A 12,508-nucleotide genomic window follows, 5' to 3' on the forward strand; every position below is an offset into this window, starting at 1 on the left:
AGCGATAGAACACAATGAATTTAGTGAGTTGAGTGAGTGAGTGAGTGAGTGAGTGAGTGAGTGAGTGAGTGACTGACTGACTGACTGACTGACTGACTGACTGACTGACTGACTGACTGTGAGAATAATCAAATCTCCATTCAATCCTTTTCTCTTCCATCCACACATCCACTATTTTCTTAGTATAAAAGCTTGCGTCAAACATTATAAATGGAAATGCTATATGACGTCACATAATGCAGCCTTTATGCTAGTCACCGGGAAAACATCAATATCATTGCATGATTCATAGTTATTATATTAGATTGCATCATTTGATTGTGGAACTCACTTATGATAATTGCTGAAAGCTTTTAACCTGCAACGATACGATAATATGACATTCTCATTCTCATCGCAAACAGATGAGATCAGATGGGTCACTGCTCCATCAAATATGACAGATGAGATCAGATGGGTCACTGCTCCATTAAATATGGCAGATTAGCGAGATTAGACAAGGAGATTAGAAGAGTTTCATTACATCTATGAGTACACAGAAACCATTTAATGCATTAATCCTTTTCATTTCATCGCTAATGACACTCGTTTAATGACTTTGAAGTGAGTGATTGTGTGTGTTGTGTGTTGCATGCCGTATGCGTGTTACTGTGCACACACATTGTATGAACCGTGTAGCCCACTTGAACCCTAGCGTAACAATTCCGGGCATGTCATAATAGCCACATCAACGTATATAGGGTTTAAGTGGTTAAAAACGTTAAGATCAGTATACAGTATATGATAGAGAGTGGTGATAAGTGGTTTTCAAATATGGGCCGCAGCCCCCAGGGAGGCCGCAACAGGCCACCAGGGGGGGCAATTTGAAAGGAGAGGAAAATGAAATAAATAAATAATTGAAAAACGGTCAAATAAAATGTATAAATTACATATAAATTATATAAACATATAAAAAAAAAATCATGATTAGGATTAACACTTTATGTGAAGCGGTCCTTACTATACTGTGTTCATTTTTGTACAAAATTGGTGCAGGGGTGTGTGTGCGTGCGTGCATGCGTGTGCAGGATGTATAGGTGGTGAGATGTGCGTGCGTGCGTGCGTGCGTGCGTGCGTGCGTTACCGATCAGCGCGGCGTGGGGCCTGCGCAGGGGGTGGCGGGCCGCCCTCATCACGTCCTTGATGCGTTCCACCTCCTGCTGGTAGCGATGGCGGTCCTTCATGGCGCCCTCCTTGGCCTCCTTCAGTGCACCCTCCAGGGCCTTGACTCGCTCAGCCGTAGACCGCAGGCGCTTCTCCAGCTTCGGAAGCTCACAGCGAAGGTCTGCGTTGTCACGTACCAGCTGTCACCGACACGCAAACAATTTACAATTACAACTTACAATTTAGGCTTTTAGCAGACGCTCTTAATCCAGAGCGACTTACATTAAGCAAGAACAAAAACATGGGAATACATCACATATGTAAAATGCATTTATCAAGAAACATGCGTAAGCTAAGAACGTAACTATAACATATCTATATAATGACACTATACATATAAACTATACATATATGCTATACTATGCTGTACATATATACTATGAAGTGCTATGACTAGATACAATGCAATTATTGTGCTGTCTACATGACATGCTATAAGTCTGTTTCAAATGCTATCTAAGTCTAAAAAGTGCTGTCTAAGGGGGTAGGGTAAGTGCTATGGGCCATGATGGAGTCTGAAAAGGTGGGTTTTCAGACTACGGCGGAAGATCGGAAGATCGGAAACACATAGACATAGACAGACACACGTTATGTCGAGTGACTGGAGCCATGTCACTATCCTGTGACAGATTCCACATTAAAGCAATAATATTACACGTTGGTAGAGGTTTGGATTGTGTCGTTATCTTGATATATATATCTTGATTATACAATTTGAAGATCTGAAGGCGGATCCACGGATGTAGTATGGATCTTATTCCATTTTATTTATCATTTTTATTTAAAACAAAAACAAAAATACACACCCAGGTGAAAGTGAGCTTGTTTCACTGTGCAATGTAAGTCAATAGGGGTTTTGAATCCACAACAATTTCAGATATCTTAAATAGTCTTATTTGGAGTTACGTGATAGCAATGCTACAGTACACAACCCAAACCTATACCAATGTGTACATTTCCTTTGATCCTGGTATTATATCATATTTTCGAGAAAAGGTGCCAGGTTACAAAGGTCAGTGACTCAGTAATAAGGTTAATCTGAGTAAAAACAGCAACAACAACAACAACAACTTCAGAATGCTGTTCACTGACTACAACAGTGCGTTCACCACCATCCTTACCTAACTAATAAGAGTTTGATTTAAGGATGTCTTTCCTTTGGATGTTGCAAGGGAAACCTCTTTGATCCTAGCTATGCCTTTTACTAATTTATACATATCTTGCATGACCACACCACCCTAGTGAATTATTTACAGTAGTGAATTTATGGTTAAAGGACCACTTCACCACTTTTCAACCTATCTTCATATAATAGGTCCTCACTAATAATCATGATAAAATGGCACAATTGTTTTTGGCACTCTGTCTCATGGGAGCGCTGTGGGCAGTTCAGCAACCCGTCCACCGGTGACATCATCGATGGGGAATCCAAGCTAATAGAAACTGCAAGCTTTCTAGTCCTGAAAAGTTGCAATGTGAAAATGGAAGCCATCGTTCTCACGATAATAAAAATCTAAACATTTTTGTAAAGAAATCTTGTTAAAAAAACGATGATGTCACTGGTGGACGGATTTCTGAACTGCCCGCAGCCCTCCTATGAGACACAGACTGAGTAGAAAAGAATTGTGCCATTTTATCATGATTATTAGTGATTATAATTATGAAGATAGGTTGAAAAGTGGTGAAGTGGTCCTTTGAGTGAAGAGGAGGAGAATGGAGACCAAGACACATTTTAGGGACAGGGAAAACCCATAGACTGAGTGATGGACAAAATAATGGCTCGAGAGTCACGCCCATGTCCACAACTCTCTCCATTTCCAAAGTCTCATCAGTATTTATTGCCTGTCACTATACCATTCCACTGCCTACTAATGAGACCAGTTTTCTGCCTGTTTCGTAAGCCAAAAGCAGAGGATTTGTCCAGATTATTCTGCCTGATTGTTCTTGTTATGACCTCTGGACATGTTCCCTGGAAGGAATTACCTCTGCTCCAGTCTCGTCCCCCTTGCACCTTAGCCTGTTCAGACTAATTGCCTGCTCAAGGAACCTGGATCCCGTGGATAAAGCCTTTGCCCTTTCAACTCTACGCCTCTCACACTTTTCTGCTGGAACCCTGACGCCCCCACTCCTCCCATTTAACCATGCATCTAACCCTGCCCCCCCCCCCCCACACACACACACACACACACACACACACACACACACACACACACACACACACCTGTACACTTCACTTCATCTCCAACCATGCCATGCAGCCACAGGGGACAGAGGGAGAGAGAGAGTCTTATTTATGAGTAATTAAACATCAGCTGCAACAGCAGCCGTGCTATACGTATCAATACAACACATGTCGATGTGCATGTGCAGCGGTGCGCTGCAGAGGTCAGACCACGGTGCTATTGAACTACCAATGCCCAAGAACCTGCCGAGGAGAGAGAGAGAGAGAGAGAGAGAGACAGAGAGAGAGAGAGAGACAGAGAGAGAGAGAGACAGAGAGAGAGAGAGAGAGAGAGAGAGAGAGAGAGAGGGAGGACACATGATGCAAGATGGATGGAGTCACTGTGGCTGCTTCTGGCTCATGTGGAATGATCGCTATTTAACGCACCTGTTATCCCTGCCAGGACAGGATTTAGGTGGTGAGATGCGCGCACGTGCGTGTGTGTGTGCGTGCGTGCGATAACAGGGTGCTTTAAATGTGCTGCGGGTCTGACACTTAACGGACACCGGTCTGTCTGTCTGTCTGTCTGTCTGTCTGTCTGTCTGTCCGTCCCTGTTGTGCCCATATATGGGGCTCTCTTATCCCTGGTCCAGTGCGTCAGCCGGTTCTCTCTAACGCCCTGCTAGGATCTGCTGCACATTAACAAAAAATTCGGTGGTAACACTTGCTATGCATCCCTAACCTGACTCCGCCAGATGGGGCAGCAGAGAGTACACTGGGTTCCCCCCTCCTGCTCCCATCTGGGAACTCTCAGGCAGACTTGATGCCCGGCCACAAAACGGCCTGGCCAATCAGCAGCAGCTAGAGGCGGGATAGCTGCTGCTGATTGGCCAGGCCGTTTTTTGGCCGGGCTCTCTGCTGCCCCATCTGGCGGAGTCAGGTTAATGCATCCCATGTTTATAACGCATTATGAACACACTTATAAGACATTATAATCATCTCATAACCATGTGTAATTATATTTATAAGTGCTCATAAATAATCATAACACATTATACCCTTAATCATAACACATTATTTATTATAATGACTTATAATATCAAGTATTATAATACTTCATATTTTGACAGTCATTGGACAGTATTAGGATATTGATATTCATGTTGATCATCATTAGGGCCCCAAATCACTTAGAAAGCATGAGTGTCTATTTCAAACACAAAGTGTTTTTTGCCCTAGAAATCATTCTATTTAAAACACAGAGGTTTTTTGTCATATTTTGACAGCAGAAACTGCCTGTCATAATTTCACACACCTCCCCATCTAATTATTGGATAGGATTAGGATGTTGATATTGATTTTGCATTCATCCTTAGCGCCCCATCCTTAGAAAGCACGAGTGTCTATTTAAAACACAAAGTGTTTTTTTACTGGGGGTCATATTTTGACAGGAGGAAAAAACAGCAGGCGAACACGGCTATCCGAGTTGGAACGATACACAGCGTCTGACATAAAACCGCTTCTAATTAGGCTTTCTGTTCAAGAAGAGTACGTTACTACAAAAGCAGGTGTTACATAAAGGTGCATATCTCCAGAATGGAAGATGGTAAAATCTTCTTTTTTTTTTAATTAGAGTGGACAAGTTACGCTTTCTTTTGAGGTATGCTGTGTGATTCTCGCTATAAGAGAACATTTACTGTCGGCCTAGGAAAAGTTTGTTCGTCCAATGCTATCATGTAGCAGCGAGGGCCATGCAGTTAATCAGAATCGTCAGCAAGCTAAGTGTTAAGGGGGGTGAAGTACTCGTTTAAAATAACCCTTTTAAGTGATTAAAATAAGTTCCAGACTTTCAACTTCAGCACAACACTTATTAATGGACGAGCTCTCCAAGGGTAACATGGACAATGACACTGTCTAATACTGTATACTTGAACTGAATTAGTGATATACTCAGCTTAATATTTGCACAACCCCTCCCACCCCAGTATATATGAATAGAGACGGCACCCAAGTTCTCCTTCCATCCACTTGCATTAAGTTGCTCAGAAGCGCATGAGGCGATTTCACTCCTCCTTCCGGTTAGGAACAGAGTGCATTCTGGGATTGATTTGGCCAAAGACATGAACGCGCTGCCATTGCACTGAAACCGCGTTCACGTGTCATCATGAATGTGCGCAATGATAGTCAACGGACCAGCGCGTTCATGTTCTTGGCCCAGCGCTGCAATACCAAATTCGGCCACTATGTCCATTGCGCCTCAGGGTTTCCTCCGGGTGCCGTCTCTATTCATATATACTCTAAGCTCCCACCCCACAGTGTTATATGGACAGCAATATATCTCCCTCCGAAAATGCATTACCCCTAGACTGCACTCCTGTTTCCCCCACTGCACTAAATGAACTGCACCGCCATGTTCACCATCATTCTACAACTAACTACAGTATGTGCACAGACTGCACAGTACATGTTAAGATTCATCAAGGCCTTTCTTTTGCCTTTAATATTAAGATTGTGGACATTTTTCTGATTTTGTGCATTCACTTGGGAGGATTTTATTTCACCTGCAATGACAATGGAGGAATTTGACTGAAAGTCCACTCACTGGCCATGCAAATAACTCAAGTTCCTACATGGGAAGCATCTGCCTTGGGCTTTATAGCCAGCTATAGTAGGCAAAGCTACCCAACAGTGGCAGAAAGGCTGATGATGGTATTTCCAAGAAACACTACAGGCATATAGGTCATGTTGAATGTTTGCTTGTCAGTCTTTTATTGCAGGAAAAAAAAGGTTAAAAATAAATTAGGTCAAGTCCCCCATAGGAAGAAGAGAGACAAATAAGGAACCACTTTCATACCGTGAAACAATTCAGTGTGTGTGCGTGTGCGTGCGTGTGCGTGCGTGCGTGTGCGCGCGTGGGGGTGTGTGTGCGTACGTGCGTGCGTGCGTATTTGTGTGCGTGACCTTGTGTGCAGATAGAATTATGCTCCATCGTACAACAGTATCACGTGGTGAAAATAGTATATATACAAGCTCACAAACCCTTGCAAGCTTATATGTGCTATTTTTGGCATGTGACTGCACCATCATCCTCGGTCATTTATATCGAAAGGAAGACTCATCCCTCCCATAGGCAGCGGGTATGTAAGGCTTGGTATGTCTGTAAACCTCTTCCTTCCAGTCGCATATAGCAGACAGTAGCACGCACTGGTATGTTATGGAAAACAGCAAAACGCTAAATGGATATAGCCTACGCCCTACGGTCTTTTTCAAGGCAAAGATAAAGTCATTCAGAAGAAGAAGCTGTGAGTCGGCTCTCAGCACCAGTGTCCGCACGGTTCACAGTTCACAGTTCACACCACTGCAGCTACAACACTGACACGTTCAGGGGAGTGGCTGCTGTCTCTGTGCCGTCTGTGAAGAGCCATGCGCCGGGAGGGGCAGCAACACCGCCGGGTAATCTCCACACCGACTCGAGACTTGAGAAAAAGACCCATATCGGCAAAAATATCCCAAAACAATGCCCGGGGAACTTTAATTAAAAGCTAGATGCAGTGGCTATAATTGGGTCCAGGGTGTTGCTTTCGTGAGCAATGGTGTACGGTACGAGATTGGTAATAAATTGGTCAAAGTAACTCATTTTTAGACCATCTGATAAATCTGCGGCGCGCAGCCTTTCTCCCGACACGCAATTCTAGCCTACCCAAAGGTAAAATCCACCGCCGCCTATTCCCTCCCCAAACAGACCCTGTGTGGTGAACTGGCCCATGGTTCTAGGCTGCTATAGGGGGACCCAAGAGACGGCTGAAAGACCAGTTTAAACAGCTACTCAAAAAGACCAGGATCCCTGTGGACAGCTGGGAGGCCCTGGCAGTGGACCCGCTCAGCCTGGCGTGGCACAATTGCCATTGGTGTTCAGAGACTTGAGACCGACCGAGCACAAGCAGCAGAGAAGAAGCGCCAGCAAAGACATCAGCGTCTTATGCTACCCCGTCCACCTCCTCCAACACTTCCGTGCCCAGACTGCCCCCGGCTCTTCCACACACACCACTTGGACTCCACACTAGTCACCAGCAGGCACACAGACGGAGAGTCCAGCTAGGTCAGCTAGTCCAGAAGGAGAAGAAGTGAATGGCTGAGGAGAACGGATCCTCGTTTTACGAGGCTGCCATGATGATGATGAATAGATAATCAATCACCCAGGCGTTTATTGTTGACCAAGGGAACAACAATTAAATGCAGAGAGATATACTGTAGGCCCACTCTTGCCTTACTTATCGTGACGATGAGAAAATAGCTTTTGATAATCGTTTTAAATCAATGCATAAATTAACATACTGTCAATGTGGAACAGCCTTGGTAAACAAAATGGTATCGTCCTGCTGGAGTGGTGAGGGAGCTGGCTGAAACCACAGCAAGTGCTGCTGCCTCTTGGCCATTAGCTACACAGCTGGTCTGTTAGACTCATTTGTGGAAAAAGAACATTGAATCAAATCAAATAGTCTAGTCCCCGATTATAATACAACCCCGTATTTTTAGGATATTTCCATTGGTCTTATATTCAGCACAATGGGGTACTTCCACCACTGCAAAGGACTCATCTAGAACTGTGCACTGTTGTCTATGAGAGAGCCTCAATCATCATTCCACTGAGAGCCGGCTGATTTATGAACACGCCCTTTCTCCCCACTGTATCAGCAGGTGGTGTAAAGATGGCCTCATCCAGCACACCACTTTAGGATTGGTTTTCTGCCTGACAGACCACCGCACTGCAGCTCCCTCCACTCACCATTCTGCCTGCCCGTGTCTGAATAATATTCAGACGCGGGCAAGCAGAATGCTTTAAGTTGGCCGTGTTCAAAGCTCTCTGCAGACTGGCACACATACTGTACATATCAAAGCTCTCTGCAGACTGGCACACATACTGTACATATTATGTACAGTATGTGTGCCAGTCTGCAGAGAGCTTTGAACACGGCCAACTTAAAGTATACCCGCTGTTGTGTGGGAGGATGCGACGGAAATGGTCGAGTGGCACACATACTGTACATATTATGTACAGTATGTGTGCCAGTCTGTAGAGAGCTTTGAACACGGCCAACTTAAAGTATACCCGCTGTTGTGTGGGAGGATGCGACGGAAATGGTCGAGTGTCTCTCTGGAAGAGCAGGGGTTGAGTTGGGGTGCATTTTTGCATGTATTTAATGAAAGAGCATGAGGAAGAGCCTTTGAAGACAAGAGCAATTGCATTTTAAGGGGCCTCCAATGGAAGTGTATGTTTTATGTTAAATAAACACTGTTTTTCTGTGTGATACACGTGGGAGCATTATGCCCTGAGGTGTATTACCAGTGATGGCAATAATACTATATTGTATAAATAAAATAAAGCATATTTAATAATATCTATAATAAAGCCCTAGTCGAGACGTTACCATCGCATATTACTTCTTCGTTGCATTGGAACTCTGGTCTATTCCTAAGCGTCTCCGGTGGCTGGCTGGTTGTCCGGGTGCCTCATGCCAGCTGGTTGTCCGGGTGCCTCATGCCAGCCCAGCACTGATTTAGGTTAAGATTGCTTTTAGTGTGTTAGTGCAGCAGACTCTTTGAATCGTCTGCAGTGTGAATGTAAAACTGAACTCTCGTTTTCCTCCTGGACACTTCAGGGTTATACTAGGACAGCTTTACAGTAGCAGTAGCGGTGGGCTGGCAGCGGTACAGTAGCGGTGGGCTGGCAGCGGCGGAGCGGAGGCTGCCGGGGGAGCAAATTGGCTCAACATTGATTGTTTTCCAGAAACACTGAATGTAACTTTACTTTTCTAACCCGGATTTGAACCTGGTTTCCTTGCGCAAGTGCTGACATTTTTCCCATTGAGCCAATAGAGCCGACCTGCTTGCTTGGGGCCAAAATTCTGTAAAGACACTATTTATCGTAGGGCGATTTAATAGCCAGATCACACGTTATACCACAGTGGGCGCAACCATGTTTGTTGTTTGACGTCATCGAGTGACGCCGCTGATGGCCAATCAGCCGCTGCATCAGATTTCCGATGCAAACTGACACCGCCGTCACCAGACCTGAATCGCCAGAAACATTTTTTTGAGTGGTGCAAACCACTCCAACAACTGGCTTTGTTAGTACCTACTCGTGTGTGTTTGTGCCTGTACGGGTGAGCATGGTTGCTATGGTTAGTATGTGACGTCACTGACATCACCGACTTCGGGATTCGAACCGCCGTGCAAAAGTTGCACCACTCAGTTCACACGGGTGTGATTTTTATTGTATGTGTGGGTAGCGATTCATGGCTGGAACCAAGCTAGTGCGACATGACCTTTGAACCAAGCTAGTGTCTAGGTGCGACATGACCTTTGAACCAAGCTAGTGTCTAGGGGCGACATGACCTTTGAACCAAGCTAGTGTCTAGGGGCGACATGACCTTTGAACCAAGCTAGTGTCTAGGGGCGACATGACCTTTGAACCAAGCTAGTGTCTAGGGGCGACATGACCTTTGACACAATCTAAATGTCTCAATAGGAGACTAAATACAACTACCCCAATTGTATAAGTTAAATTGTAATAATTGTAATAATTGTAATAATTGTAATAATTGTAATACTACATTTATGTGGCAGCGGTGGACGAACGGATTGCGGAGCGGTCTTGATACCGGAAGGTCGCCAGTTCGAATCAGCGGTCCGACACGTTAAAATTACCACCGCTGAAGTGCCCTTGAACAAGGCATTGAACCACTACGATGAAATGTTCTATGAGCAGGGCCTGGCTGGAAACAAGTTCTTGAGCTTAGCCCAGATACCCTGGGTAAATATAGTAATCATTTCATTTCATATTTTTACATAAGTAAAACAACATCAGAGTACTGTATATGTCTTTAGTACTGAGATGGATTCCTGCAGCTTTGTTTTCAAGCAAGGCCTGTAACGTTTATCAGTGGCTCTGAAAGAGGGATGATTGATGGTAGAAAAGCACTATTGCTCAGAGGAAAGCAGTGACATATGGCGCACACTGTGCTCTAAATTAAATTTGACTCGCTGTCATTGCCCTTTTATGTTTTGCTCAGACATATCTGCCTTACTTACTGCTGTGCCTCAGTACAGTCTAGTCTACAGTCCCATTCACACTTTGGATTCTACTGTGTTGTGAGACGCGCGCGCACGCACGCACGTAGCCACCCACCCACCCATTGATTTCACATTGATCACAGATTTGCAGACCTGCAGAGGCCAATTCTAAAAACGCCTTCTCAATCCTGACTTAAGTTTTCTGCAAAACTTTAAATCTTTATTCAATAAAAACACCTAGGCTGGTAATCCAGCCTGACGGCGTATGGCGGGTTCGAGTCCCGAGCCCGTCGGCCCCTGCCGCATGGCTTCCCCCCCAAGTCTCCCCCCTTCCTGTCTAATTACTGTACCCTATTAATAAAGGCAAAAACGCCCCAAAAAAAGGAATACAAGAGTAAATATTCAATTTCATTATCTCTGAATCTCCACCTTTGATTACACAAAACGAGTGTGTCTAATAATGGCATGGCCTTTGTGTGCCATTCGAACCGCCTTTCACTAGTCAGCTTGGCTCTGAAAGAGTCTTGCCAATGATGTCTACCGTGGCTACATTTAGACAATAAGTGGGGCTACATTTAAGCCCCACTTACTTCCATTCTAAGTGATAGACAAAATATTAACTAAAATTGTGAGATTCTACGTTATCCTAGAGACTGAGACGCATGCGCGCGCGCACGCACGCACGCACACGCACACGCACACACACACACACACACACACACACACACACACACACACACACACACACACACACACACCCTCTTATAGACAGCTACCTCTTTCAGAGCCACTGCGTAAAACGTTTTTCATTTGGTGTAAACCAAAGGGACACCAAACGCATATTTCAGCAGTACCTGTTTGTGAACCTTTGTAAGTTGGTCCAGGTTGTTCTCAAGAAAGGAAATCTTCTGTTTCTGGATGGACCCTCCAGTATCATCAGCCTCCATTTCTGAACTCTGTGGATCAAAGAAGACAGGTAGGAGGAGCGTGTCTGCTGCTCCAGCTGTGTGAATGAATGTCTGATCTGTCTGAAAGCAGCTGAAGAATGCTTACTCTTTTGACTCGAGAAGTGAGGTCTTGAACAAAAAGCTTGCGAAGGTTGTGGAGGGTCTGGAGCTCGCGGGCCTACGGGGAAGGAAGAAAGGAAGAAATAGACCGGAACAGAAAGGGCCAGAGTGAGATGATGTGTATTGGATCGCTGGCATGTTAGTGAAGGAGTCCTAATTGAATTGTCGCAGTAAATAATGACTTACGACAGTCTCCTCCAGCCCTTTGAGATCCTGTTTCGACTGCTCATGCCGCTCATTGAGAAATCTATGACAAGCACACAGACAGACAGACAGACAAAGTGATACAGAATTGAGAAATCAGAGAGATTAGAAAAAAAACCCAGATCAAACATTCTGACCATTTGGCCAGGAGTCAGGACGGTTACCTCAACCGTCTGGGCATCTAGACCAGGGGTTCTCAACGTTTTTGGCCGGGGACCCCCGAAAATGCTTTGGCAACGTCTCGGGACCCCCGCCCCGCCCCCTCCCGACCCCCAATATAAATTGACTGCTACAATAACCTTAAACCATTTTGGGCGGGAACCCCTTTTGGTGTTTTAAGCATTATTATAATTTAGCTATTGAAAAATAGCAGATCTACAAGCTCATAGCGCGCCACTCGGTGGCGCGCTATGAGCTTGTAGGTCTGCTATTTTTGAAAAATCGTGAAAAAATAAATAAAAAATAAACCTTTTTTTTTTTTTATAATTTGGGGACCCCCTAAAATAATTTGGCAACCCCCCGAGGGGTCGCGACCCACGGGTTGAGAACCCCTGAATAAAGGCATAAAAAGCCCCAAAAGAACATTCTGACCATTTGAAAAAAGGTAATGCCAGTCCCTGGTATTTCCTCTGTAGAGCAGCCAGGCTGACCAATAAGGTAATGCCAGTCCCTGGTATTTCCTCTGTAGAGCAGCCAGGCTGACCAATAAAAAGGTAATGCCAGTCCCTGGTATTTCCTCTGTAGAGCAGCCAGGCTGACCAATAAGGTAATGCCAGTCCCTGGTATTTCCTCTGTAGAG

At 44.8% G+C, this 12,508-nt stretch overlaps 1 protein-coding gene across 1 annotated transcript in view; it reads right to left on the bottom strand.

Moving 5' to 3' along the window:
- Window positions 1–12,508, bottom strand: part of kif5ab (kinesin family member 5A, b) — a gene marked incomplete at its 3' end in the record, with an annotated part of 126,510 nt that overhangs the window by 313 nt on the left and 113,689 nt on the right. Inside the window, exons 21-24 of the mRNA XM_079509750.1 lie at window positions 11,692–11,752; window positions 11,492–11,563; window positions 11,293–11,394; window positions 1,124–1,343 (exon numbers count right to left, since the gene is read on the bottom strand). Of these exons, the coding sequence (XP_079365876.1) occupies window positions 1,124–1,343; window positions 11,293–11,394; window positions 11,492–11,563; window positions 11,692–11,752 (455 nt within the window). The remainder of the gene's footprint in view (window positions 1–1,123; window positions 1,344–11,292; window positions 11,395–11,491; window positions 11,564–11,691; window positions 11,753–12,508) is intronic.

This window comes from Electrona antarctica (assembly GCF_951216825.1).
Source record: "Electrona antarctica genome assembly, chromosome: 9".
In the NCBI taxonomy this organism is placed as follows: Eukaryota; Metazoa; Chordata; class Actinopteri; order Myctophiformes; family Myctophidae; genus Electrona; species Electrona antarctica.